At 44.8% G+C, this 23804-nt stretch overlaps 1 protein-coding gene across 1 annotated transcript in view; it reads right to left on the reverse strand.

The window, feature by feature from the left end:
- Nucleotides 1–23804, reverse strand: part of me1 (malic enzyme 1, NADP(+)-dependent, cytosolic) — a 93635-nt gene that overhangs the window by 37612 nt on the left and 32219 nt on the right. The window contains exons 2-3 of the mRNA XM_061818675.1: nt 19122–19255; nt 6500–6649 (exon numbers count right to left, since the gene is read on the reverse strand). Of these exons, the coding sequence (XP_061674659.1) occupies nt 6500–6649; nt 19122–19255 (284 nt within the window). The remainder of the gene's footprint in view (nt 1–6499; nt 6650–19121; nt 19256–23804) is intronic.

Below are 23804 nucleotides of genomic sequence, written 5' to 3' on the forward strand. Positions count from 1 at the left end.
TCAACACAATAAATTAGCATCCACCATGACTCTTAAAAAAGATTGAATGGGCAAATTAAAACAAAAGGTACTGAAACAAAAGCATTATGTTTGATGTTGTACTGAACATACCGTCTCTATGTACACAACATGCTTTCTCTGTAATAAAAAATAAGTGACAAGAAGAAGGATTTAGGTGCGCCACAAAACACCGTGTTGGCTCTTGAGCCAAAAAACAAACGTTAACATGTCCACTATACCTCTGATCTGTGAATGTGTGCCTTTCTTCTGTACCCTCTTCCCCGTCAAAAGATCAGTGAATCCACTGTGTTTTCACACTTAATAGCGTTTGACCTTCCGTCTTCTGTACAGAGCTGATGTTGGGAGTGTTTAGACTCCATGAAGCAGATTAACTAGTAAAGTCAAGCACGACAAGAAAAGGGTGCAGTTTCTGCACAGAAAGTCTTTATACCTGAGTGCCAGTGATTAGAGACCTAATCTGAGCTGCGATGGTGGTCCAACTTGAACACAGGCATGCATACACACTCACAGTGGGACTGTTGTTTTGGCCATGTGCACTGATGTGCACTCACTCACAGACATAAATACATTCTGATTCTGATACAAATACACAAATCCAGTTTAATGCGACTAACCCATTTTTATTACATGTGTGTTTCAAGAGACATAAATGCATTGAGGCTGTGTGTTTATATTCAGGGACACATGTCACATCATGCATGCAGAGAACGCCAATATTGCCTATGCAGGGACAACAATAAGTGAACATCCATTGATCCCTCTATCCCAAACCTGTACAACAACTTTATCTACAATCTTCTTCTTTTTTCTTTCGGCTTGTCCCATTCGGGGTCGCCACAACGTGTCATCTTTTTCCATCTAAGCCTTTCTCGTACATCCTCCTCTCTAACACCCACTGTTCTCATGTCCTCCCTCACAACATCTACAATATTCGTGTGAAAAAAAAATTCTATGCAGCAACTGTATCATGGTACGATAAAAATGGGCCAGACAACTTAAGTATGTTATCAATGCTGTAGAAATTCATGTTCCTCATAATGTATACTCCTACCAGACCTCTACTGCAGATTACAGGGCTCCGGTTCCCAACTTGGGAGTTTGTCCTGGAGGTCTTTATCCACAGTGGTTTAGCTCAACAGAGAGTTTATAGAAAAACTCCTCCAGCTCGTGAAGTGTGAGAAGGAGTGAAACATGCGTGGAATAGTTTCACATAATTCTGCAGGAATGTAGAAATCTAGAACGACTTGGCAACAAAGCTGTGTAAAGAAGAACTACGGTTAACCTATCTATTTGAAAGACATCCAAAATAAACAGTGACAATAAAGTACTAGAAGACAATTTGGGATTTAGAATTTTATATTCCAAGATGATTTTGGCAATGCATTTTGGTAAACTGTAAACTCCTGGAATTGAAAAATCTTTCTGTTTGGATTGCAAAGAGCAAGGAGCAATAAGCTTTGTTTCCAACTAAAAAAAGCTCAACACTGACTTGTAAGAATGTGAATGAATAGTGACAGTAGACAGTAGGACAGTAGGCAAGGATGATAGTTCTAGAATCAGTATTTTGAAAATGAAAACGAGAATCTGCACGCAGTAGTGCTGCAATTATTGAGTATGCTACTGACACCTCTATTGAAAATTCAAGTACAGGGAGTCCTTGACCTACGACCTTTCGACTATGTGACGACTGCCATTTTGTCCACAACAGCATAGTGTTTCTGCTTCGCTAATGCATATTGCTTATCTGTGTTTGTGCCCCAGGAGTATTCTTGCCTGTTTCGCCCACCTTTTTAGAACATTAGGGCCCAAAAGAAAAAGCTGGGGTTTTTTTTAGTAAGGAAAAGCAATTACAATGGAAACGAATCTTAACATCATAAAAGATCGGCGAAAGGAGTAACACGGACGAACATCGGTAAATATTGGGCTTCACTCGGTCAAACGTGGCAATGTCTGGTATGTGATAAATTAACATCATAAATCATAAATTAACACAAGATTGCGAATCCATGCACAGTGCTTGTTTCAATGACTTGACAGAATAGCAAATATGTTATAATAAATATGGCAGATTTTCTGAATATAAAATGAACATAATCCCTCATCCCACTCACCACAAAAATTCTCAGTGTGAGTGAATATGCAAATACTGAACTTGAAATATGCAGAGGTCCACTGGTGTATCATATTTCTGGAGCAAATACATAAGGAACTTGGAAAGCAAGTGCTATGTATACCAGAAAGCGAATAAATCTGAAACTGATAAAAAATAAAGTATTATGGTTCCTCTTTGTGATAGTTGTCATAAAACAAAGGACTAGATATTTTCTTTAGGTTGGCTCATGATTGTTTGGGGTTATAGGATATGACCTAGGGAACTACCATCTTTTCTTTTTACTTTTCTCATCTTCAGTAGTAGACGTGGATTGTCAGTGGTGTGACTCAAGGTTCTAATGTTAAGACGATTGTTTAGAATTAAAATGTATTTATTATACTATGACAAGATGCACTTAGAATGAGAACAAAGCACACAAAACACAAAACATCTGCCTCATGGCTAGGTCAGCATTGCAAATGAGAATGTGTTCTTTATTGCCTTACCTGGTTAAATATCCATCCATCCATCCATCCATCCATCAATGGTCAGGTTGTAACTTTAGCAGGGAAGCCCAGACTTCCCTTTCGACAGCCACTACCTCCAGTTCTTCTGAGGGGATCCTGAGGTGTTCCAAAGCAATTGGAGGGACGTAGTCTCTCCAGCATGTCTTGGGGCGTACCAAAAACTTCTTTCCTTGGGACATGCCAATAACACCTCACCAGTGAGACATCGAAGAGGCATTCTGTCCCAACTCTACCACATCTTACACAAAAAACAGAGATCCAATACTGAGGTCACCTCTACACCTCAGCTGTGCAAAGAAATTCTGTCCATAAAAGTTATAACCAGAATCAGTGACAAAGGCCAGCCTTAGCGGAATGCAAACCTCCCTGGAAACAAGTGCGAATTATTAGCAGCAATGCGGATGAAACACCGGCTGTATAGGGAATAAACAGCTCGTATCAGGGGATCGGTACCCTGTACTCCTGTAGCTCCCCCCACAGGACTCCCCAATGGACACAGTCAAACACCTTCTGAAAGTCCACAAAACACATGTAGACTGAAGGTGCATCCTGCTTGGCCAGCTGGTACCTATCAGCTGCCTCAGGAAGGTCCACAGGCCAAAATGGCTCAGTAAGGCTCGTTCTTCTGCTTGACGCCATCCTTCACAGCTGGTGTCCACCAATGGGTTAGGGGATTGCCGCCATGACAGGGACCAACTACCTTAAGGCCAGTGCTCTGGTCGGCTACCTCAGCAATAAATGCGCAGAACAAGGTCCACTCGGATTCAACGGTCCCCGCCTCCCACAGAACATGGGTGATGATCTGCCAGAGGTAGGAGTTGAAATTCCTTCTAACAGGGGATTCTGCTAAACATTCCGAGCAGACCATCACAAAAGGTTTGGGCCTGCCAGGCTGGATCGGCCTCTTCCCACCCATCGGAGCCAACTGACCACCAGGTGATGATCAGTGGACTGCTCCTCCTCGATGGTCCAAGACATGAGGCTACATGTTAATCCTTGCACAGTGACCAAGGGTGTTCTGGTGCCAAGTGCACATACGGACACCCTTATGCTTGAAAATGCTGTTTGTTATGGAGAATCCGTGGTAAGCACAGAAGTCCAAAAACAGAACACCACTCAGGTTCTGATCAGGGGGGCTATTCTCACTTGTCAATCACATGCTTTCAGTTCTCTCCGTTACTGCCCAAATGAGCATTTAAGTCCCCCAGAAGAACAATGGATCCAAACAACACTTGGGTTTCAACACCAACCTGAAAGCAGAGGTAGGCTACCATCTCATCTCTCATCAGTTAACCACAACATGCAGGCGCTGAGCCAGGGGGCCATAAGTATACCCATACCTGTGCGGTGCCTCTCACCATGGGCAACTGCAAACTGGAAAAGGGTCAGAACTTTTCACACACCAGCTCAGGCTCCTTCCCTCCCAGAGAGGTGACATTCCATATTCCTAGAGCTAGTTTCTGTAGCTGGGGATCAGATCGCCAAGGTCGCTGCCTGCGGCTACAAACCAGCTTACACTGCACGCAACCCCTATGGCCGCTCCCACAGGTGGTAAGGCCATGGGAAGAGGGACCCACGTTACCCTTTTGGGCTGTGCCCAGCAGAGCCCCATGGGTGCAGGCCCAGCCACCAGGCACTCACCTTTGAGCCCCCTCCCGAAGCCTGGCTCCAGAAGGGGGTGGGGGTCTGGTGACAAGGGAAGGGCAAGGAAAACCTAAATCTATTATTTTTACTTGTCAAAGGGGTTTATGGAGCCTTGTCTAGTCCCTCACCTAGCACCTGTTTGCCATAGGTGAGCCTACCAGTGGTGTGAAGCCCCAGACAACTTTCAGTGAAGAAAATGAGTATTTGAACACCAAGCTATATTGCAAGTTCTCCCACTTAGAAATCATGGAGGAGTCTGAAATTCTCATTGTCGATGCATGTCCACAGTTAGAGATAATCTAAAAAAAAAAAAAATCCAGAAATCACAATGTATGATTTTTTAATGATTTATTCGTGTGATACAGTTGTAAATAAGTATTTCAACACCTGAGAAAAACAATTTTAATATTTGGTGCAGTAGCCTTTGTTTGCAATTACAGAGGTAAAACATTTCCTGTAGTTGTTCACCAGGTTTGCACACATTGCAAGAGGGATTTTGGCCCACTCCTCCATACAGATCTTCTCTAGATCAGACAGGTTTCTGGGCTCTCGCTGATAAACACAAAGTTTGAGCTCCTTCCAAAGATATTCTATTGGGTTTAGGTCTGGAGACTGGCTAGGCCATGCCAGAACCTTGATATGCTTCTTACGGAGCCACTCCTTGGTTTTCCTGGCTGAGTGTTTTGGGTCATTGTCATGTTGAAAGACCCAGGCACGACCCATCTTCAGTGCTCTGACTGAGGGAAAGAGGTTGTTCCCCAAAATCTAACAATATATGGCCACAGTCATCCTCTCCTTAATACAGTGCCGTCGTCCTGTCCCATGTGAAAAAAAACAACCCCAAAGCATGATGCTATCACCCCCATGCTTCACAGTAGGGATGGTGTTCTTGGGATGGAAGTCATCATTCATCTTCCTCCAAACACGGTTAGTGGAATTATGACCAAAAAGTTCCATTTCGGTCTCATCTGACCACAAAACCTTCTCCCATGACTCCTCTGTATCATCCAAATGGTCATTGGCAAACTTAAGACGGGCCTTGACATGTGCTGGTTTAAGCAGGGGAATCTTCCGTGCCATGCATTATTTCAAACCATGACGTCTTAGTGTATTACCAACATTCACCTTGGAAACGGTGGTCCCAGCTCTTTTCAAGTCATTAACTAAGTCCATTCGTGTAGTCCTGCGCTGATTCCTCATCTTTCTAAGGATTGTTGAGACCCCATAAATTGATATCTTGCATGGGGCACCACTCCGATTGAGATTGACAGTCATGTTTAGCTTCATCAATTTTCTAATGATTGCTCCAATAGTGGACCTTTTTTTACAAAGCCGCTTGGCAATTTTTCCGTAGCCATTTCCAGCCGTGTTGAGTTGTAGAATTTTGTCTCTGGTGTCTTTGGACAGCTCTTTGGTCTTTGCCATGTTACAAGTTTGGGTCTTACTGATTGCATGGGGTGGACAGGTGTCTTTATGCAGCTAACGACCTCACACAGGTGCATCTGATTCAGGATAATACATGTGGAGTGGAGTGGAGGTGGACTTTCAAAGGCAGACTAACAGGTCCTTGAGGGTCAGAATTCTAGCTGATAGCTGTTCAAATACTTATTTGCAGCTGTATCACACAAATAAATCGTTAAAAAAATCATACATTGTGATTTCTGGATTTTCTTTTTAGATTATCTCTCTCACAGTGGACATGCACCTACGATGAAAAGTTCAGACCCCTCCATTATTTCCAAGTGGGAGAACTTGCAATATATCAGGGTGTTCAAATACTAATTTTCTTCACTGTCGCTCCTACGATCATTGGGACACACAAACACCTCCACCACGATAATTTGACGGCTCAATGAGGGGTTAAATGAAGGTTGAATAAATCAACAAAAAGGTTCTTGGCACAACAGTGAAAATCAACCATAAACATAATCTGGTAGTGAATGAAAGCTCAAGTCAAAATTAATAGAAAATCACATTTTCCTCCTCCATTCTCGTTAATGCCCAGCACCTTCTCATGCGGTGAGTATGTTTGCCAGACCTTGAATGCAGGCTACAAACTGTGTGACCTAACAACAAGCTTCAATGGCCCTTGACTCATTTGGTAGGATTGTATTAAGACATTTTCCACATTCAGGAGTGGGAAGTCCTGTTTGTGAACGTGTGTGTATGTGTGTGTGTGCATTTGCGTGTGTGTGTCTGTGAGTGTGTGTGCTACCTTGGTCTTCTAAATATCAGGCTGTATTGTTGGCAAGCAAGGCCAACAGTGGGGGTGTAAATGATGGGCATAAATCTTTCGATGTCTGATATAAGGACACGGTAGAAGAGCTTCTCGCTGTGATCCTGGAGCCCCATCAAAAACACATATCTGGGAATGACAAGGATGAACACAGCGGAAAATACCACATGTTAAAATTTAACCTTTTGGAGAGTCATAAATGCTGCAATGAGTTGGGTCAGACTATTGAAGTTTTATTTAAGTCAGATGGTACGTTGAATGACGTAACAGATATCATCAGCAGAGCTTCATAGAACTGCTTTTGAAAGAATATATGATGGAAAACTAGTGGAAAAGTAGAGCAATATAGTAAGAGAACAAGCAAACTGAAAGGAATTAGATGTGCTATACAATGACTACTTGTATCTTAGAAAAAGCTGCACAAGCTCTTTATTGTTTGCATATGACCCAAATTAGGTTGAACATGGCAAAAACTGTTATTTCTAATCAGAACAGCTTCCATAAGTTCTCGAGCACAAGGTGGCTCTTGTTGAGTGGATGAAAAGATTCCACACCCTCTCTGCTCTATATTAAGATGCAGCAGCTGCACAATGCAAGATGGTGACAGCTGATCTTGAGAAATGTTTTCATTTTGGAAAACTAGATGTTTTTGCAGTACATAATATATCACATGAGTTGCTTATTACCATGTTGTATTGTGTGCCTTCTATTTATTTTTGGTCAAGAATTTATGATTAAGATTATTTCAGTTGATGGCGACATGGTGGAGTAACTGGTTAGAGTGGTGCCCTCACGGTTCTGAGGACCCGGGTTCAATCGTGGCCCTGCCTGTGTGGAGTTTGTATGTTCTCTCCGTACCTGTGTGGGTTTTCTCCGGGCACTCCGGTTTCCTCCCACATCCCAAAAAACATGCATCATTAAGTGGACACTCTAAAATGCCCCTAATTTTTCATAAGTGCTTGCTTGAGAGCGCAACTTGCAGTTAAAAGTATTCTTTCTTTGGGCTCAGAATATGTAAACATTGCACAGGAAAAAGTGAAGAATGTCAATGGGTTATGATATTATTATTATGGTACTCTCAAGATCTTCAGTTTGAGGCCCCGTAGTTCAGTGATTAGAGCAACCAGGGGGTTGTGGGTTCGTATCCCACTGGGGGCCTCCACTCCCTGAGAAGGCTTGTGTCAGGAAGGGCATCCGGTGTAAAAATTGTGCCAAACATATATGTGCGTTCATCTGAGATAACACACTGTGACGACCCTGAAAGGGACAAGCCGAAAGAAACTTACTCTCAAGATCTTCCATTTAATGACTCAGTTGCTGCTTGTATATTTTTATTTAATAGGAGGTATGTTTGACATTTTTTTTTCAATATTAAGTTTTGTTACTGATGAATTTTGAGTGTAGCCTCTCAAGTTTTTTTTTTTTTTTTTTTTTTACTGGTGTATGCATGTGTTTGAGTTAAATGACCCCAAGGTGTGTGGTGATGTGATCCCTACTCTGTACTGCATAGCCGGGTGCAGAAAGTCCTTTCGGACGATGTCTTCATGTTTTCCATTTTGCCTTTTTTCCTACAGATTGGCTGTTTTTTGGGCCCTTTTTTTTGCTCTTTTTAAAATTAAAAAAAAAAAAAACTAAGGGGTGATTGTGTATTTGACTTCTGGGTTGGTCATGACCCACCATCGGGATTACTATTACTAAGGCATTTATATAATCCCAAGATTGATGACTGATTCTCTTCAATAAGTGGTCATGAAAAATTACAAATCCTACCATATCCACTACTGTCATTAGCCAGGCTGGACCACGGCCAAGAGGGCGTGGCCACTGCTCCGGCCAGTGACACCTGTCACCGCTCACGGCTGATTCACATTGGGACTGTAATTAGATTGTGTAGTTGAGGTGGAGTTTTTGTCACTGGCATTTGCTAGTTCGTTGTGATCTGAGTTTGTGCGTTGCATTCATTACAGTAGGAATCTCCACCACTGAAAATAGTGTCGTGTTGAGCTATCCTCGTCACAGTGTTTCTGTGCCACCTCAGCTTGAATAAAACTATGCCTCACATAATGGCTTCATCTTGGAGTCCTGCATTTGGGTCGAGCTCCGCATTGAGGGTTCGTGACTACACAGTCTTAATTCCATTTTTCCCCCCCTCAGATCAGAGCTTAATGACAGCAGTGCAGTTTACGGATAAAAACTGATTGAAGACAATGTCAAGGTTGTATGAATTTCACACTGACAATTCAGACTGAGGTCCTATGAACAATATCCAAACGATATAAAATTTAGGGCCACGTGTTAAAGTGCTCCAAATCAAATCTTCAAAACACTTTATATTCTTCATACTGGCAAGAAAAGTCACATGTGAGTGAAAGCAGACTTCGTGAAAGTACTGCACTGAGTCAAACATTATATTTTAGCTTGAACTCTATATAGCAGTGTCTTTTCTCCCTTTGTTCGGGTACCTCACAGACAGCCAAGAACTCTGTAATCTTTTTTTTTTCTTTTTTTTTACAGCATGAATAATCAAGTCTCTGGTCTGCACATTTATTTTTAGTTTGTTATTGTTTTCTAATATGACTGTTGGGAAGGAGAATGGCCCTTATTGCAATTGGTTTTTGGTTCAGTTTTGGGATATTTATTACTCCCACTTGATGTCAGCCTCACTGGTTACTTGAATCATGTAGGAACATTTTTGTCAGCGGGACATAAACTTACAGTGGTGTTTTAATGACTTGTCAGAATAGATCAAAACACATGTTGCACATTAATAAAAGGTTAATCCATCAATCCATTTTCTGAGCTGCTAATCATCGCAAGCATTCAGGGGAGCCATTATCGTGCAGGAAGCAGGGTACATCCTGAACTGGGTGCCAGTCAATTGGAGGGCACATGGTGACAAACAACAATCACACTCACAATCACACCTACGGGCAATTTGGATTCTCCAATTCATGCATGTTTTTGCCCAGAGAAAACCCACGCAGCCACAGGGAGAACTTGCAAACTCCACACAGATGGCGCCGGGAATTGAACCCCGGTCCTCATAACTGTGATGCCAATTCTCAAACCAGTTCTTCCACTGTTCCTAATAAAAGGTCTCTTTTGATAATTTGATAATAAATTTCAATTTAATTTTGATAACTTTTGATACACTTTTATCAGGTTTGATGATCATTTTGGTTGGAAATGTTCAAAATGTCATAAATGTCATTTTCAAGCAATTTTATCTTGCCTTGTTGTACCTGAGTGAGTTCGATAAATTAAGCATTTTCCTCAATATTATGTGACATGTAAATGAGCTTTCCTCTGATTGCATCGCTCATCCTCCCTTGGCTCTGATATACTTTATATCACAGCATCTGCACCACAGAAGCTTGGGGCACCCAAGCATTCATAGCGACGTCATGTCCTTCGATCCAACATTCCGACTCTCGTCCCTCACAAGCGTTTGATCGTGGCGTTATTTCACACACTGAATGTGACTTAGCGCTACACTGTTGCAGTACTTTGCACCTTCCACCTCAGTGATTTTCATCAGGTTGTCGGCACACTCACGTTTGGCAAAGGTAAGTTGTCACTGGCCATGGCCAGCATGGCAAGTCACCCTAAGTGTCATGGTCCTGCCACTCCAGCCCTGGCTGTGCAGGTCCAAACACACCTGCGCTGATTGGGAGGCCCACAACTGCGCATCATCTGCAATAATTAACCCTGGTATATATAGGAACCAGCAGATGGTCTGTCTTTGCCAGATCATCGCCATCCATGCTTTGTTCCCGCACGTCCGCATTCCTGACTCCGAACTCCTGTTCCGCCTGTTCCCTGACCAACCCCGTAAGCCTGTCGCTTCTGATTCTACTGCTCGCTCTGACTGACTCCCCGGCTTTCGACATTGGAACGAATAAAGACTCTCTTTCAACTGCCTTTCTGTCCACCTAGTCGTGCATTTGAGTCCACCCTAGTGTTCTGGTTATGACAGAACGATCTGGCCAAGACATGGACCCAGATGTCTCAAAAGCCATCCGCCGCTTATTGCAGATCCAAGGCAGATGCCTGGCCGAGCAGGAGACTGCTCTTCAGGTAACTAACCAGAGACTTCACGAGATCTGTGCCTGACTGGAGCCATGGCTAGCTTCCCAGCCTAGCACCGCTACCGCCACGCTGACGGTGGCTGCCATGGTTCCTACCCCAGCCCAGGTTGCTCCGACTACCCCGCCAGTCTCGGATTTTATGAGGAGCGGAGCCTCTCCTATCTCCAGGTCCGAATGCTTTTCCGGCGACTCTGGGAGCGTCAGACCCTTCCTCGCCCAGTGCGATCTCCACTTCGAGCTGCAGGCCTCCGCCTTCCTGACGGACCGCGCACGGATTGCCTTCGTCATTTCCCACATGACAGGAAGAGCAGAGGCGTGGGCCACGGCGAAGTGGAGTCGCAACTCCAGAACATGGCACTCCTGGACAGCTTTCGTTTGTGCTGTTATGCAGGTGTTCCAATACGCTGCGCTGGAATGCGAAGCAGGAGCGACATTGATCACGCTACGCCAGGGACAGCGTTGTGTGGCTGATTACGCCATCGAGTTCCGCATCAAAGCAGCCGAAAGCCGATGGAACGAGGACGCTCTTCTCGACGCCTTCTTCCAAGGGCTCTCACCGAAGATCCACAGCCACCTCATCGCCGTGGACCTGCCTACCTCTCTGGATTCACTCATCGCCCAAGCTCTCAAGATCGACCAGAGACTAGCGATCCAGGGACAAGTGGACGCACTTATCGGAGGAGAGCTGGGAGTGTCCGCCCCGCCGGGTTCCCTGCTATCGACGCCCACAGCCGCGACAGAGCCTATTCAGGTTGAAGGACTCGATGGTCCAGCAGAGGAGCGCCTGCTACAGCGGCGAGAGGGACGATGCTTCTACTGTGGTCGCCTGGGCCACTTAGTAGCCTACTGTCCGGTCAGGCCCAAGCGCCCCGCTCTCAGGATCACGACTCCGGTGAGTGTGAAATACACCGCGGTGGAATCGAGCCGAGCGCTGCTTCTGGTCACCTTAAGTACGGAGGGCCATACTTATTCTGCTGCAGCTTTTATTGACTCAGGCTCGGACGCTAATCTGATTAACCCATGTGTAGTTGAGGCCATGGGCGCTGTGACTTTTCAGAGACAGCGGTTCCCCAATGCATTTGCAGCCAATGGCAAATTCCTCTGCCGAGTGACTCACCATAAGCAATCTCTGGGGATGACATTTCCGGACGCTCACACCGAGAGAATAAGTTTCCATATATTCAACTTGCGGAGCAGCGACGTCATCTTGGGCAGTCCGTGGTTTAAAGAACATAACCCACACATTGACTGCACCACCATTCAAATCAGGGCATGGGGCGAAGAATGTAGCAAGTTGTGTTTTGGGACTCGAGAGGAGAGGAGTTTACAGATCGCGCCCGTTGACGTACAGGAATTGAGAGCCGTACCGGAGTTACCAGCAGTACCGTCCTGTTATCAGGACCTCAAGGAGGTCTTCTCAGAGGCAAAAGCCAAATCCCTGCCGCCACACCGTCCGTACGATTGCGCCATTGAGTTACTGCCTGGCACCTCACCCCCTCTTGGGAGGCTCTTTTCATTAACAGGCCCGGAACACCAAGCCATGAAGGAGTACGTGGAGGAGTCGCTAGCGGCAGAACTCATCCGACGATCATCATCACCGGCTGGAGCAGGATTCTTCTTTGTGAAGAACAAGGACACCTTGTTACGGCCCTGTATTGATTACAGAGGACTCAATGACATCACCATTAAAAACAGGTACCCTCTTCCCCTAATCGCTACCGCATTTGAACTGCTTCGAGGGGCCCGGATCTTCACAAAACTGGACTTACAAAATGCATCCGAGAAGGGGACGAGTGGAAGATGGCATTCAATACACCTACAGGCCACTACGAGTACCTGGTGATGCCGTTTGGCCTGACAAACGCACCAGCAGTGTTTCAGAATTTCATCAATGATGTGCTACGGGAGAGACTGAACAAGAACCTGTTTGTCTACCTTGACGAAATCCTGATCTTTTCCCCGGACGAAGCATCCCACATCGAACACGTCAGGGAGGTGCTACAGCAATTCCTACGACATCAGCTATATGTCAAGATGGAGAAGTGCAACTTCCACCGATCTTCCGTCTCATTCCTGGGTTTCATCTTGGTTGAGGGACAGATTCGAATGGATCCCACTAAGATCGATGCGGTTCTCCAATGGCCCACTCCCACCAATCGTAGGGAGGTTCAGAGGTTCATCGGATTCGCCAACTTTTACCACAAGTTCATCCGAAACTTTAGCTCCATTGCTGCCCCCTGCACACCCTAACTTCACCCCGGAACTTATTCGAGTGGGATGGGACCTGTCAGGGGGCCTTTGATAGACTCAAGTCGCGTTTTACCACAGCTCCAATACTCATCATGCCAGATCCAAAGAGGCAGTTTGTGATAGAAGTGGACGCATCAGACTCAAGAATGGGAGCAGTACTCTCCCAAGAGGTACGCTAAAGATGGAAGAATTCACCCGTGCCCCCTTCTGTCTAAGAGAGTGACTCCGGACGAGCGAAATTACGATATGGGCGATCGCGAACCACTGGCTGTCAAGAAAGCGCTGGAGGAATGGAGACACTTGCTGGAGGGATCACAAGGGCCATTTCTGGTTCTTACGGACCGCATGAACCTGGAGTATTTGAGGACCGCCAAGAGACTGAATGCTTGCCAAGCCAGGTGGGCACTCTTTTTCACTCGATCTTGGTTCATTCAGTCCTTCCGTCCAGGTGCAAAGAATGGCAAGCCAGACGCACTATCTCGAATCCATGAAGGGGAGCGAACGGAGCCCGTGAGTGTGCCGATTCCTCTGGAGGCCTGCTTCGTTTCCGGGTTCACCTGGGAGATCGAGACACGAGTAAAGGAGGCCTTGAGGGACTCTCTGGGTCCAGCCGAATGCCCTCCCGGTCGTGTGTTCATTGTCCCCTCGCAGCGAAGGAACAGGTCATTGATTGGGCGCACACGAACAAGACCGTCTGCCACCCGGGCATGGTGAAGACCCACTCAGTCGTGGAACAACGGTTTTGGTGGCCAAACCTCGGGAAGGACGTAAGGGAGTACGTCAACGCATGTCTGGTCTGTATGGCCAATAAGACCTCTCGCCTGCGACCTATGGGTGAGTTACGGCCATTACTGATTACCTCTTGTCCCTGGTCACACATCTCCCTGACTTTGTCACAGGTCTACCCTGGTCCCAAGGAAACACTGTGGTACTTTCAGTCATCGACCGCTTTTCTAAAATGGTCCACTTTGTGCCAGCTCCGAAGATCCCGTCCGTCAAGCGGACGGCCCAGCTACTACTAGACAAGGTCGTTCGCTACCACGGCCTGCCAGCGGACATAGTATTGGACAGAGGACCGGAATTTATATCCCAATTCTCGAAGAAGTTCTTCACCCTCATCGGGGCAAAAGCAAGCCTTACCTCAGGCCATCACCCTGAGTCCAACGACCAGACAGAGAGAATAAACCTGGACCTGGAGACCGGTCTACGCTGTCTGGCATGATTCAATCACAGCATGTGGAGCCAGCATAATGCAGGCCTATGGGGGCACAAACCAGTGCAATCTGTAGGCCGGCCCAAGCCCGGATAAATGCAGAGGGTTGCGTCACGAAGGGCATCCGGCGTAAAAACTGTGCCAAACAAATATGAGCGTTCATCTAAAGAATCCCATACCGGATCGGTCGTGGCCCGGGTTAACAACGCCCGCCCCCGGCACTGCTAACCTGCAGGGCGTCGGTGGAAATTCAGCTACTGTGGGTCGAAGACAAAGAAGAGGAGGAAACCGGATCCAGCGTCAGAAGAAAAAGAGGAATGCACAGAGCCTACAACTGAGTGTAGGGACTTTGAATGTTGGGACTATGACAGGAAAAGCACAGGAGTTGGTTGACATGATGATTAGGAGAAAGGTTGATATTCTGTGCATCCAAGAGAGCAGGTGGAAAGGTAGTAAGGCTAGAAGTTTGGGAGCAGGGTTTAAATTATTCTACCACGGAGTAGATGGGAAAAGAAATGGAGTAGAGGTTATTTTGAAGGAAGAGCTGGCTAAGAATCTCTTGGAGGTGAAAAGAGTATCAGATCAAGTGATGAGACTAAAATTTTAAATTGAGGGTGTTATGTATAATGTGGTTAGCAGCTATGTCCCACAGGTAGGATGTGACCTAGAGTTGAAAGAGAAATTCTGGAAGGAACTAGATGAAGTATGTCTGAGCCTCCTAGACAACGAGAGAGTTGTGATTGGCGCAGATTGTAATGGACATATTGGTAAAGGAAATGGGGGCGATGAAGAAGTGATGGGTAAGTACGGCACCCAGGAAAGGAACTTTGAGGGACAGATGCCAGTGGATTTTGCAAAAAGGATGGAGATGGCTGAAGTGAACACTTATTTCCAGAAGAGGGAGGAACATATAGTGACCTACAAGAGCGGAGGTAGAACCACGCAGGTAGATTATATTTTGTGCAGACGATGTAATCTGAAGGAGGTTACTAACTGTAAAGTAGTGGTAGGGGAGAGTGTAGCTCGACAGCATAGGATGGTAGTATGTAGGATGATTCTGGTGGTGGGTAGGAAGATTAAGAAGACAAAGGTAGAGCAGAGAACCATGTGGTGGAAGCTGAGAAAGGAAGAATGTTGTGCGGCCTTCCGGAAAGAGGTGAGACAGGCTCTCGATGGACAACCGAAGCTCCCGGAAGACTGGACGACGACAGCCAAGTTGATCAGAGAGACAGACAGGATAGTACTTGGTGTGTCTTCTGGTAGGAAAGGGGAGAAGGAGACTTGGTGGTGGAACCCCAAAATACAGGGAGTCATACAAGGAAAGAGATTAGCGAAGAAGAAGTGGGATACTGAGAGGACTGAGGAGAGGCGAAAGGAGTACATCGAGATGCGACGTAGGGCAAAGGTAGAGGTGGCAAAGGCTAAACAAGAGGCATATGAAGACATGTACACCAGGTTGGACACGAAAGAAGGAGAAAAGGATCTCTACAGGTTGGCCAGACACAGGGATAGAGATGGGAAGGATGTGCAGAAGGTTAGGGTGATTAAGGATAGAGATGGAAATGTGTTGACTGGTGCCGGTAGTGTGCTAAATAGATGGAAAGAATACTTTGAGAAGTTGATGAATGAAGAAAATGAGAGAGAAGGAAGAGTTGAAGAGGCAAGAGTGAAGGACCAGGAAGTGGAAATGATTACTAAGGGGGAAGTCAGGAAGGCACTACAAAGGATGAAAAATGGAAAGGCAGTTGGTCCTGATGACATACCGGTAGAGGTATGGAAGCAATTTGGAGAGATGGCTGTGGAGTTTTTGACCAACTTATTCAACAGAATACTAGCGGGCGAAAAGATGCCTGAAGAATGGAGGAAAAGTGTTCTAGTTCCCATTTTTAAGAACAAAGGGGATGTTCAGAGCTGTGGGAACTATAGAGGAATAAAGTTGATGAGCCACACAATGAAGTTATGGGAAAGAGTAGTGGAGGCTAGACTCAGGACAGAAGTAAGTATCTGCGAGCAACAGTATGGTTTCATGCCTAGAAAGAGTACCACAGATGCATTATTTGCCTTGAGGATGGAGAAGAGATAGCGAGGGCGGACGACTTCAAATACTTGGGGTCAACAATAGAGAGCAATGGAGAGTGTGGTCAGGAAGTGAAGAAACGGGTCCAAGCAGGTTGGAACAGCTGGCGAAAGGTGTCTGGTGTGTTATGTGACAGAAGAGTGTCTGCTAGGATGAAGGGCAAAGTTTACAAAACAGTGGTGAGGCCGGCCATGATGTACGGATTAGAGACGGTGGCACTGAATAAACAACAGGAAGCTGAACTGGAGGTGGCAGAAATGAAGACGTTGAGGTTCTCGCTCGGAGTGACCAGGTTGGATAGGATTAGAAATGAGCTCATTAGAGGGACAGCCAAAGCTGGATGTTTTGGAGACAAGATTCGAGAGAGCAGACTTCGATGGTTTGGACATGTTCAGAGGCGAGAGAGTGAGTATATTGGTAGAAGGATGCTGAGGATGGAGCTCCCAGGCAAAAGAGCGAGAGGAAGACCAAAGAGAAGGTTTATGGATGTGGTGAGGGAAGACATGAGGGCAGTTGGGGTTAGAGAGGAAGATGCAGGAGATAGGCTAAGATGGCAAAAGATGACACGCTGTGGCGACCCCTAACGGGACAAGCCGAAAGGAAAAGAAGAAGAAGAAGATGTGGAGCCAGCACCTTGGATGGGTGGAGTATGCCCACAACTCCCTGCCTTCCACCTCCACAGGTATGGCTCCATTCCACATATTTCACGGTTACCCTCCCTCTCTATTTCCATCTGTGGCCACCGACTCCACGATACCATCCGCATTGGCAGTAGTGAGACGCTGCAAGCGAACCTGGGAAATAGCCCGTAAGACACTAGAGCGCATGGGCAGCTCCTACAAGTCTGCGGCGGATCTCAAGAGAAGAAGGGCACCGGCGTTCAAGGTGGGACAATGCATCCTACAAGTCCGCGGCAGATCTCAAGAGAAGAGGGGCACCGGCGCTCAAGGTGGGACAACGCGTGTGGTTGTCCACGAAGGATCTTCCACTGTGTACGAAGTCACGCAAGCTCGCTCCCAGGTTCGTGGGTCCATTTCCTATCAATAAAATCATTAACCCTGTCGCTGTTTCGTTGAAACTCCCCAGATCGATGAAGGTCCACCCCACGTTTCATGTCAGGCTTCGTCCAACTTGTCCTTCACCATTTGTCCCCCCCACTCCAACACCCCCATGATCGACGGCGGCCCGGTGTACACTGTACGCCGACTGTTAACGTCTCATCGTAGAGGGAGGGGGGTTCAGCACCTGGTGGATTGGGAGGGGTATGGTCCAGCGGAACGTTCCTGGACTCCGTCCCGCTTCATCGTTGACCACAACCTCATCGGGGACTTCCATGCATCTCATCCTGAAGCCCCTGAGCCGCCTGGAGCCTGCCGTTAAGGGGGGTGAGGGTTGGGGGGGGGGTACTGTCATGGTCCTGCCGGTCCAGCCCTGGCTGTGCAGGTCCCCGCACACCTGCGCTGATTGGAAGGCGCACACCTGCGCCTCATCTGCAATAATTAACCCTGGTATACATAGGACCCAGCGGACCGTCTGTCTTTGCCAGATCGTCGCCATCCAGGCTTTGTTCCCGCACTTCCACATTCCTGACTCCGAACTCCTGTGTACCGACCTCCGCCTGTTCCCTGACCAACCCCGTAAGCCTGTCACTTCTGATACTACTGCTCGCTCTGACTGACTCCCCGGCTTTCGACATCGGAACGAATAAAGACTCTCTTTCAACTGCCTTCCTGTTCACCGAGTCGTGAATTTAGGTCCGCCCTAGTGTTCTGGCTATGATACTAAGTGACTCCTTAGAATTTGTTCTACTCCCCATAGCAGCCCATCCACCCTGCAACCCTCACGTTTGGTGACAAGTGGCCACTGTGGCTAGTTATGTTTGTCATCTGCTTCGATTAATTGTAAATTAATACGCTGCAATGATCAAATATAAATATAGTTGTAAAACACAATGTATGTATACTTAACATACTGTATTTTTATGCCATGGGAGCAAATGACTCGCTCGCCTAAAACCTGGAAATACCATAATGCCGTTCAGATGAGGGTCGTGAGTACTGTACTTGAATATTAAGAGACAAAGATATATCACATTTCAGCGATTTAAAAATCTACCTGTTTTGCAAGACCTTTGTGATTTATTGCTTAGTTAGAGCTTAAACCATGTCACAGACTTATCTTGACCTGTTATGCACAAGAGAATAGAAAAATATGGAATCTGTTGGAAGTGGACCTATACTGGAAAAAATGAATATTGATTGAATTAATAAGATAGAAGAAAAGTTAAGGAGCAGCCTATAACAGGATAAAGTAACGACAGCAAAATAATGCCCATTAATCCATGTAAGCAAAGCCCAAGGACACTTGGGCTACATTCATACTTTAAGTGACACCGAAAGGACATGGGAATCAAAATAAATGTCAAATAGCCCTGTTTATATGTACACACTATGGTGTTGTTACGGTGCTAAAGTGCGTGCAGTAAGTATTTAAGTCCGTCACAGAATAACATTAGGTAATCATCCTTGAAAATGGAAATGGAATGGTCGACTCAGAGACGGGCCAAGTGACAAGCACTTGGCTCATAATCCAAAACAGTTAACCAGGTTGTAGCTCAGCAGTTCTGGAACTGGTATGGGAACAAAGAGCTCCTATTTATGTATGTACGCACTCCTTAGGAATGAAGCATGCAAAATGCAACTGATGTTGAATGTTATGGTTGCAGGGTTTAAAAAAAATACTCATGGGAGGAAAAGGGAGGATACAGGGAATTTGGGTGAGTGGGAGTTGAGGGTCAAGTCTGTTTAATGAAATATTTGATGTTAAATATGAAACTATCCAGATATAGAGTTCCCGCAGAGTCAGTAAAAACTTCTGGGAAATGTATCAAAATTCCAGACACAAGATAAAAAGAAAGTAGTATGTCAGTGTGGCGAGCCACTGGGAAGTTTTCAGTCTGTGTTTAAGTCTCACCTATCCAAGTCATCTTTCTTCATTTCATAGTTCATAAATACTCGGAGCAGCTCAATGTCCTGAGTGATGAAGCAAGGAGGTAGCAGGCCGTGGATCCCCAGCTGGAGACGTTCCTCTAGGGAGAACGCCATGCCCTTTAAACACACACAACAAAGTTCATTATTAACTAGTATCTTGATGCAGGCCGGGACATGTAGTTTGGCAAACTTTCATTTCAGTTCAATTGGGTTTTCAAGGAATACATATTTGCAACCGTGAATATTGTGCTGTCTTGAACTATGACTTAGCATGTTGGATGTTTACCCTTTGGCTATTTGTCATGAGGTAACCCACAGACGCTCAGAACAAAAAGTTTGTGGGTTGATTTGACAGTAAACATGAAGAATGCTCAGCCCACATCATCTACTGTAAATCTTCTTCTTCTTTTCCTTACAGCTTTTCCCATTAGGGGTTGCCACAGCGTGTGATCTTTTTCCATCTAAGCCCATCTCGTGCATCTTCTTCTCTAACACCCACTGTCCTCATGTCCTCCCTCACAACATCCATCAACCTTTTCTTTGGTCTTCCTCTCGCTTCTTTGCCTGGCAGATCCATCCCCAGCACCCTTCTACCAATATACTCACTCTCTCGTCCCTGAACATGTCCAAACCATCTTAGTCTGCTCTCATTTCTTCTTCATTTCTGGTACCTGCTATTCTGCTTCCTGTTGTTCCTGCTGTAAATGTTGTCCAAAAAGAAACAAGTATATTATATATCATAGTAAACTTGGCAACTTGAATGAGGGCCAAATTTAATGTGGATTTTTGTGTTATGAATACTTCAAATTCAATTCAAAGTTATATTTAATGCCTTTTAATGTTGAAGTCAAATCTATCAAAGTATTGTTTTTATACTGTATCCCAATGACCAATTGTAATCTCAGTCGGTCTTCTTTGATAGCAAGATAGTGAAATGAAATACCACGTGCATGCACAAAGGCTGTTTTACATTGCAAACAAGTTCCACATCATCTTATTTAAACTTGACCCAAAGTACTTAAATGAGGAAAGAATGAAAAAGATTAAGTAGATATTCGAATAGTGATTTGTCCTAAATGGAGATTGGATGGAGATGTTGAGGCTTGTGATCATTTTAAGGGTTAAGGATTCTAATTTGAATCAATTTGCTGCAAAAGGCTGAAGATAAAGTCAAGAAAAGGCAGTTTAGTTGAAATGTCACCTTCTGTGTTGGTTTTGTATGTTCTCTCTGTGATGGTTAAATCCATGTACTACTCAAAAGACTTCCTCTTGACTGTACCGTTATATTTGGTTAATTGGAAGACGAAATGTGTGAATGTTTATTTTTTATTTTTTGGTGTCACTTCTGTAATTGAGTGATGTAATATCTGAAGTGTAACACGTTCTATTTTGCCAAAATTTTAATTTTGAAATATATACTATTCTGTAATTTCTATTTCTGTGTGCATTATTTTGTCAGACTCAAATCCTTCTTGAGCCAATAGTGGAAACAAAGTGAGTCATATAAATTTCAAACAAGACAAAAGACAGACAGAAGGAAAAAGATACACTTGCTTCCACATGTGTCTATAGTCTATGTGTTCTGTGTTGTCTGGAACCCAAGGGCACCCAGGAACCAAATACTGAGTGGTTATGTTGACCACAAATACTGACTCAGCACTCACGGATGAGACGTAATGGTTGGTGATGCACTGGGCGAAGATCATGCATCATACCTCCCAGTAGCACAAAGGTCTTTCCTCAGGAATCGCAAGGAAGACAGCACAGTCAGCCCCCCCAAGACACAGAACTCCAAGACCACTAAAACTCATCTAAGTATTGCCTCCCTACCAGCAATACCAGTGCTGCACGCAGACACACCGCAAGGCCAAACAAATAGTGGGCCCCAGAAGCACACACCTTTCACCACTCTTGAACCATCTGGGTAGCACTAATCCCATTGGTGAGTTTATAGCAACCTCACAAAAAGGTCCTTGGTCACAGATTAGCTACTGCCATCACTTAGTGTGGCCTACCAGTGCGTTGGAGACAAGCAAGTCAAGTCTAACATATTACGGTGCTTTTTAGAATGCCGCATCTTCGAAGCCTTCATACAATACCATCTTTCCATAACCTTAGTAGTAAAGGTCATTGGGTCAAATCAAGACGAAAATTAACTTCCTTTTGAGCCACCACTCTTTACAATGAATTAAATCCCATTTTCCCCACAGAAGTTATCATGGGATGGCAAGTATTGATGTTAGTCTCCGGCGTGAAACTACCATTTTCTCAAGATGGACTATAAAAAGTGCTCCTTGGATCCATGTGTGATTGTGTATTCATTGCATTTAGGGGGTCGGCAACATCGAGAATCAGTTAAGTTGTTAGTTTCATGAGTTTATTTATTAGTTTATTTCCCCTTCAAAACAGACCGATAATACATTTTCAGTTATCCATCCATCCATTTTCTGTATCCCTTAAGTTCACAAGGGTCACAGGCATGCTGGAGCCTATCCCAGATACCTTTGTTATTCCAAGAAAATGTTACCTTTACCTTTTCATAGAGGGTCAGAAAGGTTTGTATTTTTTTGTGCCTTGAAAACTGCATTTTTCACAGTTGGAACACGACAGGGCACAACATAATATTATCTCAAAGAGAAGAATGGGACACATAGAAGAATAAAGATTGTAGTTTCATGACGAATAGATACTAGCTGTGTGCTGATCGATCAGTAAAGAAAGTGAATAAAAAAGAAATACAACTCTGATTCTTGAGAACACCCCACTGACTAAACAAGACTGACTGTAATGAACGGCAAGAACGTAGTGCACAGCCGGCCTGCCACCTAAAAACGTGATCCCACAATGCAACATGGATTCTATTTATTTATTTATTTTGCATTGTTAATATCCTTGTTGTTCGGTTAACTGTTATTGTTGTTTCTGTGGATGTTAACAGGAATTACGGAATGTTGTACCTTATTGAGCAGTCACATTTAATGCAAAATAATGTTGTACTGTTTTTTTGTTGTTTTTATGTATTTTACCATGAAATCATTACTTTAGCTATTGTGTGAAATAATGACTTCCTGATTAATTCCCCTACATGGGTGTGCCCATCAGGGTGTTAACTGTTGAAAGATAATTAGAACAAACTATAACAAGACCAGCATCATACACTTTGTAAGCTCTCCAGGCTTATGGTATCACTTTTCACATTTTCCTATAGTATAACAATTAGTGAAACAAAAGTAAAAACAAAATCTACAGCTTTTGTTTTCTCTGTGCTTTGGTCAAAGTAGTACAGTGAAGAAAAGAACTATTTCAACACCCTGCTATATTGCAAGTTCTCCCACTTAGAAATCATGGAGGGGTCTGAAATTTTCATCGTAGCTACATGTCCACTGTGAGAGAGATAATCTAAAAAGAAAATCCAGAAATCACAATGTATGATTTTTTAACGATTTATTTGCATGATACAGCTGCAAATAAATGTTTGAACACCTGACTAACACCTGTCTATCAGCTAGAATTCTGACCCCCGAGGACCTGTTAGTCTGCCTTTAAAAGTCCACCGCGACTCCATGTATTATCCTGAATCAGATGCAGCTGTGTGAGGTCGTTAGCTGCATAAAGACACCTGTCCACCCCATACAATCAGTAAGACTCAAACTTCTAAGATGGCCAAGACCAAAGAGCTGTCCAAAGACACCAGAGACAAAATTGTACAATTTCACACGGCTGGAAAGGGCTACGGAGATATTGCCAAACAGCTTGGTGAAAAAAGGTCCACTGTTGGAGCAATCATTAGAAAATGGAAGAAGCTAAACATGAGTGTTAAAGGAAATGAAATGTATAAAAGTTAATCAACAAGGCGATGTATTTGCAATACTGCTTAATGTGTGAAAGTCTGTGGATGAAAAGTTGCAGTGTGAGAATCTGGCAAGAAAGTGATTACAGGAGATAGCGTGCTAGAACGGAATGTTCTCGACGGTTGGGTGGTGATGACCACAATCAGCAGGTGTGGGGCGACGCGACGCTTGACCCAGGCGACGCTACGCTTGACCCAGACCTAGAGGGAGACGGGAGCAACAAAACATCAACAACCGCAGGCGGGAGGAGTCGGCCCACCATCCTGCGGACCAAAAAAGACCAATGAGAGAGCGCTAAGGATAACTGCAGGAGACACATAACCAATAGTGAATTAGTAAATTGTACTTTTAAATTGTCCTGGGCAACTCGGATGTGGAGTACGTCGGCTGGAGGGAACAGAGATGTACAGGGTTGTATTGAGAGGGACCCGAGACCCAGGTGTTTGTTGAAGGAATAAATCCACTCGCGTGTGAAAACGCCGGCTTCCTGGTCCTTTCTTTGCAGAAGGAGCGCGCAAATTGTTGGATGAGTGATGGTCGGGTAAGGTCACAATTTGGAGTCAGATGATTAACAGACTTTTGTATTGATCTAAAAATAATGTCCAACAGTGTCAATCTCAATCGGAGTGGAGCCAGATGCAAGATATCACCTCATGGGGTCCCAGTGATCTTTAGAAATGTGAGGAATAAGCCCAGAACTACATGACAAGACTTGGTCAATGACCTGAAAAGAGCTGGAACCACCATTTCCAAGGTGACTGTCAATAATACACTAAGACGTCATGGTTTGAAATCATGCATGGCATGGAAGGTCT

The sequence above is a fragment of the Syngnathoides biaculeatus genome, chromosome 5, assembly GCF_019802595.1.
Source record: "Syngnathoides biaculeatus isolate LvHL_M chromosome 5, ASM1980259v1, whole genome shotgun sequence".
In the NCBI taxonomy this organism is placed as follows: Eukaryota; Metazoa; Chordata; class Actinopteri; order Syngnathiformes; family Syngnathidae; genus Syngnathoides; species Syngnathoides biaculeatus.